General features: G+C 44.7%; 1 protein-coding gene across 1 annotated transcript in view; it reads left to right on the forward strand.

Moving 5' to 3' along the window:
* pcxb (pyruvate carboxylase b) overlaps positions 1-20,000 on the forward strand; it is a 640,714-nt gene that overhangs the window by 550,108 nt on the left and 70,606 nt on the right. Inside the window, exon 17 of the mRNA XM_063186244.1 lies at positions 11,197-11,441. Coding sequence (XP_063042314.1) covers positions 11,197-11,441 — 245 coding nt within the window. The remainder of the gene's footprint in view (positions 1-11,196; positions 11,442-20,000) is intronic.

The following is a 20,000-nucleotide window of genomic DNA, read 5'->3' on the forward strand; positions in this document are numbered from 1 at the left end:
CCCTCGCCCAACAGCGACTGATTGACAAACAAGGCCACTTTGGGCTGCCATCAAAAGATGGATTCAAAAGCTTGGCTATTTTAGACTGGGTTGCCAGATGTAAATGATGATTTCCAGCCTAATTAATGTTCAGGGAAAGCATGGAGAAACTAGATCTCATCCAAGTTGATCTGCTTTTGACTTCTATGGCCATATATCCACAAACAAAACCTGCCCAATATGCTTTTTGACACACCGATGGTGGTCCTAAACTGCCCCATTGCACGCAAAACCTACCAATCTGGCAACCGTGGTCCTGTTGAGCTTAAGGAGCGACATAGAGATTATTGATTATTGTATGGCTAGTATTATCTAATGCAGTGTTTCCCAACCTTTTTTGTCTTGTGTACCCCCTAAGCATTTTCGTTGAGCCATGAGTACCCCCTAAGTCAAGTTTTATATCGCTTTCTCTATCCCAATGTAACTAAGCTCCATGTCTTTTTTTAAATTATATTTTTCCAAGTACCCCCTGCAATGTGCTCGCGTACCCCTAGTGGTACACATACCCCTGGTTGGGAAACACTGATCTAATGACACTCCAAAACACATACACACACGCACACACATGCATGCGCAGTCATCTCCATCAAAGTATTGATGTGCCAGTGCAGTTAAAAGGATGTAATGGGTGGTGTTGTCGATTGTAGCTTCAAGCTGTAGCATATGGAAATATTTCTTTTTAGTATTTTTTGGAGCTTTTCAAGCCTTCATTTTTACGACAGGACAGGAAGCGAGTTGGGAGAGACAGATGGGGAAGGGTCGGCAAAGGGCTCTGGTCGGAATCGAACCCTGGTCGGCCGCATAGTAGATGAGTGCCCTACTGTTAGCGGCACGGTAGGGCCTAGCATACGGAACCATTTTATGAGCTGGACACGCCCTTTGCATCTCCCTCTGAGAAATGGGTTGACAACTGCAGTATGCCAGACCAAATGCTCGCACAGCTTTGAAGCCCTGATAACCAGACTAACGTTCAGCTGCCTTCCCTGACGGCCTCACGTTCTCAGCTATTGTTGATTTCAATGTCCTTGGTACTGGGATAAACATAAAGGAAGTCCCAAATTACCAATTTCTGTGTGGTTAGTGTGCTTTGATTACACCCCTGAAAAACAAACACACACACACACACACGCTCGTCTTTTGTTTGGCTGCTTTAAATATTGTCTGCCCCCCACCCCCCTCCCAATATTTGCAGCCATCTGCTAGTTCTGTTGTCTCTGTCTTGTTTGATGCCGGCTTGTATGTCTTTGATTTTATTTCTTTTTTTTTTGGGGGGGGGGGGTGTCTTTCATCCTTCTATTGTTTTTCGACGATAGCTGATGAAGCAGCAGTGTTCTTGTCTTCCAAGCCGGTCCTTCTCGCCTGTATATCCATCTGTCTTTCCTTCTATCTGTCTGTCTGTCTGTTTGTCTTTCCTTCTTTCTGTCTGTCTGTCTGTCTCTCTCTCTCTCTGTTCGCCCATCTGTCTTTATCGCTACATCTATCCGTACAGTGATCTCGACAGCCATCTGTCACTTTTGAACTAAGTTTTTAAAACAAGCCTTAGCATAATTAGGTTTCCTGTGAACCACAATCACAGGCGTACACACAGGTGCACACACAAACGCACACACACACACACACACACACACACACACACACACACACACACACACACACACACACACACACACACACACAGACACAGACACACAGACAGACACAGACACACACACACACACACACACACACACACACACACACACACACACACACACACACACACACACACACACACACACACACGCACTCCTCCGCTTTTGTAAATTGCACAAGGCATCGTATTTGATTATCGTCACGTCCTTCGCATTATTTATTTATCGCCTCTCCGTCTCTCTTTCTCTCTCTTAAACATGTACAGCGTATCTCCCCAACACTAATGGAACAATATTTATTTTCCCTTCTCTCTCTCTCTCTCTCTCTCTCTCTCTCTCTCTCTCTCTCTCTCTCTCTCTCTCTCTCTCTCTCTCTCTCTCTCTCCCCCTCTCTCTCTCTCCCTCTCTCTCTCTCTCTCTCTCGCTCTCTCTTAAACATGCAATGCAAAGTGTTTCCCCTCCCCTACTGGCACATGTGTCCAACTAAATCCGTTTGCGTTTGCATGGCACGGCACAGCACACAAATCTCTGGATTAGCCATCGACATGTACGACACGATGGTTAAACAAAAGAGGGTGGAAATCTCCCCTTCAGTGCTTCAGTGTTGTTTCGGTGGTGGCAGCGGTGGCTGTGTGGATGTAGTGCTCGACATTCTTTGTGCAGTACTGTTGTCAGGGTGCAGCAGTGGCCTATTCAGCCCAAGGAGCCCTATCTCACGCCTTTCGTAAAGTCTTCACGAAAAAAATAGATTCATTTTCGTGGTGCATTCACGTTATTACCCGTTTTTCGTGGTAGGGCAACGAAACGCTGCCTATTCACTTGAATTGCCCCACTGCTGCTATGGTTATCCAAGCGTCTGCAGGGGCGGGGAGGGGGTGCTGACAGAACACTGCTGATACACTCGGGACTCACTAATTCGACGCCCTTTCGGTACTTACACCTTATGTCCCCTAAACCTAAACCTAACCCTAAACCTAAACCTAACCCTAACCTTAACCCTAACCTTAACCCTAAACCTAACCCTAAATGGCTTGTTTGAAATGTTTGATTACCATGTGACGGTAGGCTACCGAAAGGGCATCAAACTAGTGGGTCGCTAGGCAACAGTCGGGCAATTCAAGTGAATAGGCAGCGTTTCATTGCCCTACCACGAAAAACGGGTGTCCTGTCGGTTTTGACCCCTGTGCGTCATGGTGTCTCTCCTGAGGACTGGCTTCAGCATTCCCCGGATATGGTGCTCTGTTTCTGGTTTCTGTAATAATTTGTTTTTTCCGAGTGTGGGTTATCAGCCCACAGCCCAACCCCCAACCTGGAGGGCCAGTGGGATCCCTCTTTGTCTGGTCTCCTTCGACCTGTTCGGCTTGGGTGGCCCTACCCGACATAGCTCTGGGGGTCATAGAGACACGGTCATGGAAACCACCCCACCACGTTAAGGTGGAGATCCCATGGGGGTGGAAGGAGAAACCATCATCTACTCTGGAAGAGACGACGACAACCATAGACAAGGAGTAGGTATACTGATGTCAAAAACAGCAGCAAAAGCCCTGATTGACTGGACTCCTGTCAATGAGAGAATCATTCAAGCCAGATACCACTCCCAACACATCAAGATGACAATCATACATATCTACGCACCCACTGAAGATGCAGAAGAACAAGAAAAAGATCAATTTTATGCGAGACTGCAGAATGTGCTAGACAGTAGAAATAAACATGACATGTTGATTGTAACTGGAGACATGAACGCTGAAGTAGGACAGGAAAGCAAAGATTATGACAGGGTTATGGGCAAGCACGGTCTCGGACAGCAGAATAACAACGGAGAAAGGCTGTGTGAGATGTGCGATATGAATGAGCTAGTAATAATAGGAACTTTCTTCCCACATAAAGAGATACATAAAGCAACCTGGATATCCCCAGACGGGAAGACCAGGAATCAGATAGATCATACATTAGTCAAGAGTACACAGATCTGCGGATATCGGAAGTGACCACTACCTCGTAAGCACAACAATCAACATCAAAGAAGAAAAGAAGAACTCCAGAGTCAAGTATGAGACGGCAAAGCTGAAAGATAAAACCATCTTAAAGACCTTTTCCATCAGCTTGCGAAACAGGTTCCAGGCGCTAGAAAAGGAAGCGAAAGCAGTAGGAGATGAAGAGGTGGAATGTGAAGCCCAAGTAATTGAGAAGGCATATAAAGAAGTAGCTGAAGAAGTCCTTGGAAAACCACGGAAAAAGAAAAAGCCATGGATCAGCGAAGAATCTTGGAACCTTGTCGAACAAAGAGAAAGACTAAATAAGGAAATCCTAAACACACATTTGGAAAGAATCAAGAAGCAGTTAAAGGTGAAGTATGCAGAGAAGAAGAATGAGGTGAAGAGAAGTATGAAAGCAGACAAAAAGAAAGGGTTGGAGAACATCGCTAGTGAAGCTGAATATGCTGCAAGAAAACAACACATGAAGACCCTATATGGACTCACAAAGACATTATGTAATGAGAGACCTAGACAGAGCACAGCAGTACTAGACAAAAATAAAAACCTTGTCAGCGGAAGAGATGCAATTAAGTTAAGATGGACAGAACACTTCAAGGACGTGTTTAATGCAGAAGAACCGGAAAACCCAGTAAAAGAAGATGATGAATGTGATTTCTATAACAGAATCGAGGAGATCACAGAAATGAACCTTCAATTGTTGAAGTCAAAGACGCAATAAAGAAACTGCAGAATTGTAAAGCACCAGGAATCGACTGTATCACAGCTGAGCTATTGAAAGCTGATGCAGACTTCTCAGCGATAAAAGTGCACCAACTTCTAGGGAATGTATGGAAACATGAAAAGATCCCAACAAACTGGAAGAAAGGACTCATCATCAAACTAGCAAAGAAAGGAAACCTCAAAGAATGGAAGAACTCAAGAGGCATAACCCTACTATTGTGGGAAAGATACACGGCAGGATTATTGTAGATCGTATAAGACATGGAGTTGACTGCAGACTAAAAAAAGAACAAGCAGGTTACAGAGAAGGAAGGGGAACAACAGAGCAAGTCTTCATACTACGGAACATCATAGAACAGGTTAATGAGTGGCAAGCAACACTGTATATTAATTTTGTAGACTTTGAGAAGGCTTTCGACTCTGTCCATCACAAGAGCCTGTGGATAATCATGGAAAAGTACGGAATCCCAGAGAAGATCGTGAGGATGGTCAAAACGTTCTATGAAGACTTCCAGTGTGCAGTGGATGACCAGGGAGAAATATGTGAATGGTTTGACATTAAAGCTGGTGTCAAACAAGGCTGCAATATGTCAGGATTCTAATTTTTGATTGTGATGGATTGGATCATCAGAAGAACAGTTAGACAGGGAGAGAATGGAATCAGATGGAAGCTAACATCAAAACTAGACGACTTGGACTTTGCAGATGACATAGCATTACTATCCTCTACAAAACAACAAATTCATAATAAAAGAACAAGGCTGGATGAAGAGGCCAGGCGGGTAGGTCTTAAGATCAACAGAGAAAAAAACAAAAACAATGAGGATTAATGCAAGCAACCAGGAAAGAATTCAGATAGATGGAAAAGACATTGAAGAGGTGGAGTAGTTCACATACTTGGGAGCCACAGTTTGTAAAGAGGGAGGAGGGATGAAAGACCTAAAGAACCATCAAAAGCAAGAGGTGCCTTCGTCAGACTCAAGAAGATCTGTAGCTCCAACAGCATCACAAGGAAAACAAAACTAAGACTCTACAAGACACTAGTGGTGCCAGTCTTGCTATATAGAAGTGAAACATGGAAAATGAACAAAGGAGACAACAAAGCAGTCGATGTGTTCCATAACAGATGCCTGCGCAGAATACTCCATAAACATTGGCAAGATCACGTCAGAACTGAAGACCTACTAGAAAGAGCTGAGATGAAGCCTCTGAGTGAAGAAGTGAAACTCCGTAGATGGAAAATGATTGGACACATACTATGGCAAGACCACAACAATGACTGCAATATAGCAATGACCTGGGCAGCAGAAGGGAAAAGAAGAAAAGGAAGACCGAAGACCACCTGGAGACGCACTGTGGAGAAAGAAAGAAAAGAGCTAGGATGGACATCATGGGCTGAAGCGAGGACTGCAGCAGCTGACCGGGAGAAGTGGAGGTGCTCTGTGAAGGCCTTATGTGCCACAAGCCACAAAGTGGATCGGTAACAGGTAAGGTAACAGGACAAAGTCATCTGAAAGGGCCCCCTAACCCAAGACAGTGGGTCAGTGACGTTTCAGTGGCAGCACACGTCAGGACGATACTGAGAAAAAAGTCCGCTGCACGACCAGGATTTCTTTTGCTCCCAAAAATTTATTTTACGTGACGTTTCGGGTTTTACCCCTTCTTCTCACGTCTGAAGAAGGGGTAAAACCCGAAACGTCACGTAAAATAAATTTTTGGGAGCAAAAGAAATCCTGGTCGTGCAGCGGACTTTTTTCTCAGTATCATCTAGTCACTTGTGGTCCTGCTCCCAGGTCAGACGTTCCTGTGGATGTGCGAGCTTTCCATCATTACCTCAGCACACGTCAGGACGGCACGACAGCCAGTGCCACTATTGTATGGATTTATTTATTTTTTTTATTTTTTTTAGTGGACCATCTAAGAAACACATTCATTGCAGCATAGCAACCACCAATTACATGGGCATTAGATGCCGCTGTGCCACCTAATGTCCGAGCCCAGTCTTTGACCCACATACATACAATGCATTGGAAACCAATACTGGGCACCCTCTCTCCCTGAGCCCAGGACAACTGACAAGGTTTGCCCACCTCACCCCATCCCCTCTTGGCTTCCCTGGTGGCTACTGCTGCCATGCAGGCCTTTTGGTATGATAACAATGGCTTTGGCTGTTAGTGCTCAATGTTCAGGAACATATTACTGCACAGGCCTACTGGGCCCAGGCCCAGGGGCTCGAGAGTCAAGGGGGCCCTGAATCTCTAGCCTCTTTATATTTGCATTCTCATATTGCTTGTTGTCTGGTCCAGGGGCCCATGGAATCATAGTCTGTCCCTGTCAATGGTCAATGGGCCATGCTTGCCATAGTAACTCTTGCTATTTTAATTCAACACTTGAATAGATCATAAATCTAAATCCTGGATTAAGTCCAGGAATGGACTGGAATGGATTCAATTTGCAGTGTTGATTCAACACTTAGCGAATGAGACAATACAGTAGTACTACACTCTAGACTAGTGTTAATTCGGGCTCTCTTCGACCTGAATAAACACTGCAAAACCAAAGTCCTTCTTTTCTCTGTGTTCATTGAACTCTCAAGAGAGTAACACTGTTTAACACTATTCTAGCTTGAGCATGTGTAGTCCCATTTACTTAAGTGTTGGAGCAAAACTGTTCACAAAGCACAAATGCTCTTCGAGGGCTTTGCATCTGAACCTTTCAAATGTTGAATTAACAGTGAAAGTTGACTGTTCTGCTGCTGCTGCTGCTGTTGCTTCTGGTGCCATGCATTGCAGGCCTTTTGGTCTTCTAAGGGCAAACAATCATGAGGCTGATGATTGTCCACTCGCTTTCCACCTCGTTCAAAGAGAAAAAGGGAGAGTTTCTCATTAGGGGCCAAGTAATAAACGCAGTGAGCCAGCGAGCGAGACAGCTAGTGAAGAGGAAGGAAAGGAGAAGAAAAACAGCTTCTTCAGCGATTTTGCAAGGAAGGCGGCGCCACCACCAACCCCATTTTCATTTTCAAGCCCATTTGAGTGGCGAAATGTTTACATTGTCCCCTGTGTGCACGTAGGGTCATTTTGTAAGTAGCTTCTCTTACAAGTGAACGCTTTTATGCAGACGCACACATAGGCACACGTGCGCGCAACCATGCCCATACACACACTTACACACATACACAACTATTATCAAACACACATGCATGCACGCATACATAAACGTATACCATTCACATGCACACATACAGCATACTGAATACAATGCATACACACACACACACACACACACACACACACACACACACACACACACACACACACACACACACACACACACACACACACACACACACACACACACACACACACACACACACACACACACACACACACACACACACACACACACACACACACACACACACACACACACTGCACACACACAAAACCCCTTTAAGGCTGAGGAATGAGATACCTATAGAGGTTGTCTGCCCACTAAAATGAGATATTTGTGTAAGTCCTAATGGAAGAGGCCTGAGCAAACCCAATGGTGTGTTAAAGGACTGCATACGTAGTGGCGCTCTGCACTACTTTGTGTTACTTCCGTGTCTGTGTTCTGTCACACCGCGTTATTTGTCAAGTCATGCTTTTGCTGTAAGAAAGCAAAGCAATGGTAGTAAGTGAGAGAAGAAGAGATTCAGAGGAAGTTAGGATTAGATGGTGATAGTGCCAGATGGTGTGATGTTTGCCACTGATGTTGTGCATGCTCTTTGATTACTGCAACAACAAGCCTGACATGGTGTCAGAGTTTGGTAGCCTGATGACCGACCAACCCTGTCTCTCACCCAAGGTGTCAACATACTGTATGACGCCAAAGGTCCTCTATACAGTATTTATGAACAGGGCTCAATATGAGGCCAAAGGTTACCCCTTTTGCATGCCATCATGGCTGCCTAGACCTGAGCCAGTGGTTCCCAACCTTTTTTAGTCTCTGGCGACCCCATACACTTTTTTAATGACAAAAATTAAAACATGACTCAGCTACACAAGTTGTAGGCTATTAAACCTATATATACTTGCTAGGGCAGTCTAAGCGTGTAAATGGTGTTTGAAACAGAATATTCAATAGTTATGTTGTACACTGTGTGCAGAATTATTAGGCAAACACGTTTTTTGACAATATCGTCCATTTTATGCATATTGTCCGCCACCACCCTTTATGGACATGAACACCTATTGGATTTAAGCATTCCAGGTCATGCATATTGGTATAATAAGAGACAGTGTGATCGAAGGAGCCCAATAGCCTATATCAGGGCAAAATTAGTGTGCATAATTATTAGGCAACTTTATTTTCCTCTGGGAAAATGAGCCACAAAAGAGATCTGATAGACTTTGTAAAGACTATAAACAATTTTGAAGTCTTCTAGAGGGGTGTGGCTGTCTTGAAATATTGGTCACATCCATCTAATGCACCGTTACAAGCCATCAGTGTCACATGACATGAGCTCACAAAGTAACTGCCAGATTGAGAAGAATTGAAGATGAAACTGCCACAAAACTATTACCCAGCAGTGCTGGTATATTCCAGAACTGAAACCTACATCGACTGTCCACAAGAACATTGTATTCAGCACTCAGAGACATGGCCACGGTAAAACAGGCTGAAACCTGAAGACCACTCAACAAGTAACTGGGTCAAGAAATGTCTTTAGACAGTTTTTTCAATGGTTTTATGAACTAGTGAAAGTGACTGTTAATGGACCAGGTTGATGAGCCTATGGCTAGATCAGTAATGTGCACACTCAGATCAGTTGCTGAGTTCCACTCAAATACCAGCAGATTACTGCATAAATACCATTGTCTTCGTAAAAGAGGCAATTTTCTCCCTCTAAAAGATACAGCCATGGGTTCATCCACCCTGTCTGTCAAGAGTCGCTTTCCCAAGTCCATAAAACCTTTGAAAATTTTGTCCCCAGGTATTTTTGCCCCCGTTTTGACTTAATTAACTTGTTGAATGGTTGTCTGGTGTCATCCCTTCTTACCTTGGCCATGTCTCTGAGTGCTCAATACCCTGTTCTTCTGGACACTCTGTGTTGGTTTCTGTTCTGGAATATGATAGGACTGCAGGGTAATAATTATTTTGTAGTTTCACGTTAAATTCTTCTCAATGTTTGCCAGTGACATTTCTTAAGAGACTGATGACTTTGTAACGGTGCATCTGATAGTTCTGTGCGAACGTGACCAACATCTTGCAAATTTCAAGACAGCCACATCCCTCTAGAACACTTCAAAATTGTTTATAGTCATTTCAGAGTTTGTTAGATCTATTTTGTGGCCCATTTTCCCAGAAGAAAACAAAGTTGCCTAATAATTATGCACACCTGATATAAGGTGTTGGGCACCTTTGACCACACCCCCATCTTATTATACAAATATACATGACCTGGAATGCTTAAATCAAATAGGTTTTCATGTTCATATAGATTGCTGTTGGAAAATATGCATAAAAAATACAAAATGGTCAAAAAACATGTTTGCCTAATAATTCTGCACACAGTGTATAAATTAGTAACATTTATCAGTATTTTTTCACACACTTTGAGACATTTCAGGCGACCTCATTTGAATTCCAGGCGACCCCACATGGGGTCCCGACCCCAGTGTTGAAAAACCAAAAAACCTAAACCATTCCCTAAACTTAACCATCACTGAAACATCTTTGTCACGCTGGCGGCCCTATTTGCATCAATATGCGACATAAAACGGTGATCGTTGGCATCATGTATTGAGACCTGGTCGTTTGACGTCATATGTTGATGCATTGGGTTTTAGACTGCGTTATCAGAGCACAGGTTTGGCACCCTTGAGACTGACAGGAAATCAGGCCGGGCAGCAGATCCCCTGTTCTACTCCTCTCCTCCTTAACACAGTTACGTGGTGCTATTTACATTCTAAATTTGGCTACATGTTACTCAGCACAACAAAGCAGCAGCTCGGTGAGCCAGCAGTCCTCTACAGAACCCTCACCTCTTTTTTCCTGGCAGCCAGATACAGGAATCTGACTCATCTCCTCTGCCTCTGATCAGGCTAAATTCAACAGTAATCGAGATTCATTTTAGATGTAATTTATTCAACAAACAGTGAAAAAAGGGAAAAGCATGTTCCCGAGAAGTGTTGAAATGTGTCCTATCCTGTTCTGAACATTTTCTGTTCAGTCAGCGCGGCGGTGCGCTGTATGTTTTGGGCCGGAATGCAAAACCATACATACTAATTAAGGACTGTAGACAGTTCTAGTCGATTGCGGACCATTTTTTAACAGCTTGCCAAAATGTTGTGCAATTTACACAACTCGAGTGACGAATGCAACGTGCAGGTGTTTAACAAATAGTTTGTCATTTTTACAACTGCCAGAGAGCTGAGGAAATATGTAATAATGCCAGATTAATAGGCCTAGGAATGGAGACATCATTCAGCCTTTATAACCACACATGGAGGACTGCTCAAACACTATTTCAAATGCTTGATTTATGTGCTTTATTGCCAGGTGCCTATTATTCCCTCTCTCTCTCTCTCTCTCTCTCTCTCTCTCTTTCTCTCTCTCTCTCTCTCTCTCTCTCTCTCTCTCTATCTCTCTCGCTCTAAAATTGAAATGAAAAGCTTTGGAGATATGTAGACATGACAAGTTCATTTCTTTTGTCAAAGCATTAAGAAGAAATAATGATCAAATACAAAGATTTTAAAAATACATACGTACATTGCTTCACCAACAACTCTCTATCCCCATCTCACCCCTTCTCCCTTCAACAGGCATATCCCTGGACAAAGTCTACGACTACAGTGAGTACTGGGAGGTGGCCAGAGGCCTGTATGCGCCCTTCGACTGCACGGCCACCATGAAGTCCGGAAACGCTGACGTGTACGAGAACGAGATCCCCGGCGGCCAGTACACCAACCTGCACTTCCAGGCCCACAGCATGGGGCTGGGCAACAAGTTCAAGGCCGTCAAGAAGGCCTACGCCGAGGCCAACAAGCTCCTGGGCGACATCATCAAGGTGAGACACTGGGGAAGGGAAATAAAATAGTGTCAAAATGCATACACTTCTAATGATATAGTGTTAAATTGATTTTGAAAAACGTCAACACTGGCAGCAAGTTCAATATTGTCATGAAGGCCTACGCTGAGGCCTCAAGCACCTGGGTGACGTCTTCAACATGAGACAAAGGATGTTGCAGGTTGCAGCTAATGTGAATGTAAATGAATATAAATGCAATACAATACAGTACAATACAATGCACTCTCCAAAGGAGAACAGAGTCATCCAAGGCACTTTTCATCTGATGCATTCTGGCAATCGACTCCTCAGGAGAGGGGTAGTTTGAACATTTTGAATGTGAGCAAAGACATGGCATAACACTCGGATCACATACACATATGTTATTAACTAAACATTATGTGGAAAAACAGTACAAGGGATAAATATGTGTGTGATATACAAAAATGATGAATGAATCTGAAAAGAAAAGAACCAAAATAAGGGCCAAGGTGATCCCAGACAGCGTCCCTGTGCTATTTATTGCCCTAATTCCATTGGGATTTTAGCAATGTCCCATATTGACATTGGCCATCCTAAAATACTGTATGTCTCTGAGGATAGAAGCTCAAAATTGAAGAGGTGAAATACCTGCCCTGTTGGGATTATACTTCTCTGTCATCCTAGTGATTTCACTAATTGGCCCATATGCCAAAGTGTGCTAATTGGAATTAGTGGATTTTCGATTAAAATGGATACTGGAAATATGGAATAGCTGGACTGTTACTTCTTGAACCTGTGAGCAGGGAAGCCGACAGGGGGGACAAACAGGTCACTTGTCCCAGGCCCATGGAAAGAGGGGACCCAGAATTGGGTCCTCTTTACATTGTTAGTATTGGGTGGGGGGCCCTTTTTGCAGTGACTTTGTCCTGGGCCCAGCCAAAGCTGCGAGGGATCGCTCAGGTTAGAGGGGGGCATTTGGGGTGATGTTGATTTGTTTACCTGGCCAGCTTGGCTTATTTGCTCAGTTGCCCTTAGGGAGTACTCAAGATACAGAGCTCCATGTTCCTCATTCCAACACTTGTTATATCTCCCCCACCAACCCACCTTCCATCAAACATCGTCCACAATTTTATGCCATGCTCTACCCCCTCCCTCCCATGCTCCCCCATAGCTCCCACCCAACCAAACCACCCCACCTTCTTATCCGTTCAAAAATCCTTGTATGTATGACACACACATACAGTCGCCTCCAAAAGTCTTGAAACAACAAGTCAAATTGGGTTGTTTTTTTTGTTCAAGTAAAGTTTATTTTTATAGCACATTTCATACACACGAAGACATTTTCTTCAGTGAACAACAAAAAACGAGGAAATTTGTCTTACTTTCCCAAAACTTTTTTTTATGGGGACTTTGCATCGCTCCAATGCTTCTCAATATCTCCAAGCCTACCAACCCACCTACTTAAACCTTCTCCAGTCTTGTATGCAACACACACCTCTCATTGTATCATCATTACCTTTAGAGAGTCAAATGTAGACACTCTTCCAGTTGACTTTAATCTCTATGTCAGGGATGGGGAACCTTTTTCATTCGAGGGGTCACTTCAAATTGTATGAAGAACTCCAAGGGCTGTACTATGAACAAAAACCATTTTAGGTCTATATTGAAGGCTACCACCTTTACAACAGACCCCAACTAGACTAGGTTCCCTGAAAATATAATTTAATTGAATTACAAACCTAATTTCTAAGACTGCTTTTCTACGCATGTCGTATCATTTCATGTGAAACTGCATAACATTCAAATTATATCAGGGGCCAGATAAGATGGCCTCTCCAGTTGTAAATGTCCATCCATCCCCTAGCCTTTTGTACCACACATCCCATATACCCCCAACCCCCCTTTTATCTATGTGTCTCCCATCCAACCAACCTACTCTCCTGTCCCACCAGCCTTGTATATCATTCCCCATGCAGCCCTGCCCCTCCACCCCCTTCCACCGTAAGGCTAGCTAGAAGAGTGCTCCATTTGACCAAGTGTTGAATTAATACTGCAAAATTCACTGCGCACAGAAGAACCCACCTACCCATCCATTCCCCAGCCTTGTGTCCAACACATCTCACACACAACCCAACACCCCTCCCTTATCCAGGACTGGATTAATACGCAGGCTAGACATGGCTGCAGCCTAGGGGCCCCCATCTGCCAGGGGCCCAAAAGGTGGCCAAATGTGTAAAATGGCAGAATTGGGACAGGATGCAATATTGAAAAGAGCATGTGTCATGTTGAGTATACATAGCTGGTGAACATGTTATCCTTAATACCTAGTTTGTAATTATGACACTGTATGTAAATTTGTCATGAAATTTCCCTTCTGGGGGGGCCACAGCAACCTGTAGCCCAGGGGCCCCAGACCATCTTAATCCGGCCCTGCTCTTATCTCTCCATGTCTCCCATCCAACCAACTTACTCTCCTGTTCCCCCAGCCTTGTGTGCACCCCACCGCCCCCCCATACCTCCCACATACCCATCCCATCACCCCCCACTGCAGTCCATCTCTCCCTGCGTCTCCTCTACCACTTTGATGCTCCTCCTGCAGGCTTAGCTGGCAGCTCCCTGTTGCAGGGGGAGATGCAGCTTTTCACACGAGGCCTGACATGCTGCCGTTTACACGGCCGATTTCGATAATGCGTCTTCTTCCCTCTTCTCCTGGTGGTTGTATCTATGAGATTTATTTATTTATTTATTTATTTATTTATTTATTTATAAATCCACTAGGCTTATCTAACATACAAGTTCGTACGTACATATATGTGCCGACATACCTAACGTACCCTGCCTATCGTAAATGTTCATCCGCCCCTCAGCAGCAGGTGTTCAAGCCTGAGGTTAATCTCTAGTCAGAATCCCTCACTCGCCCCCGACGCCTCCAATCTTCAGCTTTATGGTTCTCCAAACTGACACGGCGGATTCTCCTGACATCAACATATATGCGCACACAAACTCGTGTGCACGCACACACACAAACACACACACACACACACACACACACACACACACACACACACACACACACACACACACACACACACACACACACACACACACACACACACACACACACACACACACACACATACACACACACAGAAAATACAGACATAATATGGAATTCTTCTTTCAGGAACACAGGATCAAGACATAGAAATACAGAAAAACACACAGACATAGTGAATTCTCTTGACATGAACACACACAAACAAACATGCACGCACGCACACACACACCGTGAAAATCGAGCGGTGATTGACAACTAAGTATGAATGACACTATCAGTGAGACACAGCGGCCTGTTGGGATTGGGGTTGTACTGTGTGGTTGCCGGGTGCGGGTAAGCCGCTCAGAGCTAATGCAATCATTTGTCAATAATAATGCTGACGGATGGACCGGCTACAGTACGATCGCATCATCCCCTGAGTAGTCTGTGTGTGTGTGTGTGCGTGTGCGTGTGCGTGTGCGTGTGCGTGTGCGTGTGCGTGTGTGTGTGTGTGCGTGTGCGTGTGCGTGTGTGTGTGTGTTTGTAGTTGTGTGTGTGTGTGTGCATCTGCGCATATGCATGTGTGTGTGTGTGTGTGTGTGTGTGTGTGTGTGTGTGTGTGTGTGTGTGTGTGTGTGTGTGTGTGTGTGTGTGTGTGTGTTTGTGTGTGTGCGTGTGTTTGTGTGTGTTTGTGTGTGTGTGTGTGTGTTTGTGCGTGTGTGCGTGGGTCACTTAAGTAGCTGTAAGTTCATCTCCTATTAATTGTCTTCAGTATGGATCGTCAAAGCCCCCTCTGCGGATACCGGCTGGTAAACACACAAGGGCCAATTTTTCTGGTGACCTTGAGCACAAAGCTCTCTGCAGTTGTCAGTCCACTCCACTCCTCCCCTCTCCTCCTTTCCCTCCTCCCAGTCCATCGCCCTCTCCCCAATCTATCTCTCTATCCCTCAATCTCTCCATTGCTCCATCCATTTTGAAACACGGCAGCTCACTCCACCCCAACCCCCTCTCCCCACTCCCCACTGTTCTCTAAGGCTCTATGTCAGTGTTTCCCAACCTTTTTTGTCCTGCGTACCCCCCTAAGCCATTTTGTCATATGATGAGTACCCCCTCACCCTCACACATGCTCTGTTCCTCTATCTCAATGTGACTACACTCAATATATTTGCTATTATTACATTTTTCCGCGTACCCCCTGAGGTGTGCTCGCGTACCAGTGAATTTATTCACATGTTTTAACAGAAAGCTTATATTTTCAATAATACATGCAGAGAATTTCTTAACAGTACCCCTAGTGGTACACGTACCCCTGGTTGGGAAACACTGCTCTATGTTGTTAAATGTGCACTGTGTAGAATGGTGACCAGTAGGGGTCGACCGATACAGGTGTTTTAATGGCCGATGCGATACCGTTTTTTTTTTTTTCATCACCCTTGGCCGATACCCGATTTCCGATTTCCGATATTTGGGGCCGATATGGGTTAAAAAATGACAAATATTCCAGGTCTCAAGTTAAAAATAAACATTCCTTCAACATTATCAAATTGAGGTAGAACTTGCAACATTTAAACACCCACTCTAACAATCAAGTAATGTCTAACAATCAAGTAATAAAAAAATAAAGTGTCTTGGTGCTTTTAAAAAAACCTAAATGACATAAAATAATAAATATTGCGTATCGGCCAAAACCACACGCGTATCGGCCGATACAATACACTTAAAATATGCAAATATCGGCCCGATATCGGAGCGATATATATATCGGTCTATCCTTAATGACCAGAGTAGGTATTGCAGCTATGCTGCTCATTGGAACTCTGCTGTCTGCTGCCGAATTTGATCTGTTTTTGAATATTTACAAAATAATAAACTAATATCATATGTTGACACACCCTTCTCCCTCCCTTTCCCTCACCCATCCATCTCTCCATCCTTCCATCTCTATGTCGCTCCATCCATCCACCCCTCCCCTCCTCCACTTGTGTTTTGTGAGGCTGCTGTTTGTTAACAGTGACATGCCCTCATCTCCCTCTTCCTCCCACTCTCTCTATCAATCTCTCCCTCTCTCTGTCTCTTCATCAGTCATCTTTATACCCCTCCATCCATTTTGAGGCAACATTTCCTCCCCACTCCACAACTTATTTATTAACAGTGTCCTCCGCTCCCCTTCTGCCCTCTCTCTCTCTCTCTCTCTCTCTCTCTCTCTCTCTCTCTCTCTCTCTCTCTCTCTCTCTCTCTCTCTCTCTCTCTCTCTCTCTCTCTCTCTCTCTCTCCCTCCCTCCATTCCTCCATTCCTCTCTCTTTCTTACCCTCCCCAGAGAAATATTATCACTTGTCCTCAGCCATCGACTACTCCCGTTGCCTAAATCAATCAATGGCCTTTTTGCAATGCCCCACTGCTGTAAACAGGGCTGGAATGGTAATCTGACATGCAGAACATTTCCCCTGTGGGCCGATGGTACCCAAACTGTATACATGAGTTTCCTGTTTGTAAACCATTAGGCCTCTAAAGGTGCACTGTATTGTATTTGTACCGAACCGAACAGACCTGCACCGAACCGAACAGTGCTGTACTGAAAGGTAGAGTGACAGACTACTCTGTTCCTGTTTTTACATTATGCAGCCACTACGTGCAGTGGCTCATGCAGAACGCTGAGAGAGAATGCAAGAAAAAACAGGTGTAGAGGCTTGTTCTTTTTGAGACCTTGAGAAAAGTACTATTTGGGCCCATTTGAAACGTAATAAACCCCATAACGTAACTTGCCAGTTTACACCAAAGCTTCCCGGGTGTTATTTTTTTGGTCCCAGACCAACTGTAGCTGTCAACATTCGCGCTTTGTGTCTGACCACAGCCACCATACCCCCAACCCCCTTCATACTTTGTTATCCGCAGTGGCGGAACAATTTCGCACAGACCCACAGGGCCCCCCATACAGTACTGCCTGCCAAAGTCACATTAGGGCCCCCATGCACCACCAATACAAATGCCCAGCTCGCCCACCCCCTTATACCTCAACCCCCCTCTTCAGTTTCAACCCGCTACCCACCTTACTGTTGCCGCCTTCCCCCACAGTGCGAATCAAACGATTCGCCGATCAATTCCAATGAACTGCTGCTGCTGAGGCTGTGTCTCATTCTGTCCTTCACTGTTTTTTTCTTTATTCTCTCTCTCTCTCTCCCTCTCCCTCTCCATCTCTCTCTCTCTCTCTCTCTCTCACTGTCTTGCACTCTCTCTGCAGCTGACAATTATAGATCTGCAGGTTAGGTAGAACTGGGGCTGTTGCGTAATTCTCTCCCTCGCACCTCTTGCTCTCCTTAATTCATCTCTTGGTGATTTGTATGCTACTGCACCACCACCACCAGACTGTTGCACCGTTCCTTCACTCCCTCTCCCTCTTTCTCTCTTCCTCGTTGTTCTCTCCCTCTCTCCCTATCTTTTCCTCTTCCTCCTTTCAAAATGTCTCACTAATCTGCTGTCCCTTTGGAGAATCACTTCTCTCTGTTTCAACTTCCTCTCACTCGTCTCCTTTCTCTGCCTCTCTCTTGCTCTGCCTCTCTCTCTCTCTGCCTATCTCTCTCTCTGCCTATCTCTCTCTCTCTCTCTCTCTCTCTCTCTCTCTCTCTCTCTCTCTCTCTCTCTCTCTCTCTCTCTCTCCCTCCAGTCCCTTTCTTTCTCTTTCCCTCTGCCAGACCTTTCTATCCCTATCTCCAAGTTTTTTTTGCCTTCTCGGGTATCTCTTGTTCCCTCTGTCTTTCTTTCGTTTATACTATCAACTTTTATCTAGCTCTTCTATCCAACCCCCATCCCCATCCCCACCCTAGTCTTTGTCACGGGTCTACAGTCACAGACAGAGCTGGGCTTTTTGTCACACCTGTCACAGGCTTTCTCTCCTCACGTCCTCAGAGTGTGACACATGGTAAACAAATGCAAAACCCAGGCGAAAACGCACATATGCCAAATCATGCATGCGTGTGCGCACACACACACACACACACACACACACACACACACACACACACACACACACACACACACACACACACACACACACACACACACACACACACACACACACACACACACACACGTCTCCACCAGTTGAAAGCTTGGTGATGGCATGCTGTTGTCAAAACAGATGTTAGGTGTCATGAGGCAGGACGTGTGGAGTTTGGACAGCGATTGCAGTTACGGTAGAAACAACTTCCTGCCAAGACACTGCAGTGGCCAGACACTGTATGTGTCCTAGAATCAAACTAGACTGCCTGTGCAGTCGCCTTCGACTGCTTAAGGTATATCCCCGAAACGCGACGCTTCCAGTCCCCCATCATTCCTACCACTCCCGTCCACCATTTCATAAACGTATATGATACATACAGACGTGACATGACGTGCATAGGCTTAAAACCAAACGACTATTGTGAAAATGAAGCAAAAAATGGGGCAAATGGTAATACTGTTTTAATGGTTCAGTGGATATACCACATTAGGTACAGTGTAATAACCAGTGTAACAATATTTAATACAATGTAATTGTTTTACTTACATCATGTGTTTGTGCGTAAGTGGTATTACATGGTATTGCATATTGTTACACTGGTATTACACTATATTACATGGTATTGCATACTGTTACACTCGTTATTACACTGTACCTGATATTGCATATTGTTACACTGGTATTACACTAGTATTACATTACATTAAATATTGTTACATTGGTTATTACACTGTACCTAATATGGTAGATTCACTGAAATGGTGAACCATTAAAATAAGGTGTTACCGGGCAAATCAATCCACCCAGTCAGAAGTTATGGGCCAAATGAAAATTCCGCCATTTTGAAAGTGTTGTCTTCCATACTCGAATCAGTTCATGAACCTACCCTAGAGCATTCACACACAAAATCTGGGACAAATCCATCCACCCGGTCAGTAGTTATGAGCCAAACAATAATTCGGCCATCTTGAATTCAGCCATCTTGAAAGTGTTGACCTCCAAACTCGAATCAGTTCATGAACCTACCCTAGAGCATTCACACACCAAATCTGGGACAAATCCATCCACCCGGTCAGAAGTTATGGACCAAACAAAAATTCGGCCATCTTGAATTCAGCCATCTTGAAAGTGTTGACCTCCCAACTCGAAGCAGTTCATGAACCTACCCTAGAGCATTCACACACCAAATCTGGGACAAATCCATCCACCCGGTCAGAAGTTATGGGCCAAACAAAAATTCGGCCATCTTGAATTCAGCCATCTTGAAAGTGTTGACCTCCAAACTCGAATCAGTTCATGAACCTGCCCTAGAGCATTCACCCAAAAAATCTGGGACAAATCCAAACATCCGTTCAAAAGTTATCGCGTTAACACGAAAGACCTTACGCGGCGGCGGCGGACGCGGCGGCGGCGGCGGACGCGGCGGCGGCGCACGCAAAACCATTACATCCCCGACGCTCCGCGTTTCGGGGATATAAATAGACAGAGAACTTAGAGCAACCCCCAAAGAAATACGTCCTGTGTGTGTGTGTGTGTGTGCCT

This window comes from Engraulis encrasicolus, chromosome 21 (assembly GCF_034702125.1).
Source record: "Engraulis encrasicolus isolate BLACKSEA-1 chromosome 21, IST_EnEncr_1.0, whole genome shotgun sequence".
In the NCBI taxonomy this organism is placed as follows: Eukaryota; Metazoa; Chordata; class Actinopteri; order Clupeiformes; family Engraulidae; genus Engraulis; species Engraulis encrasicolus.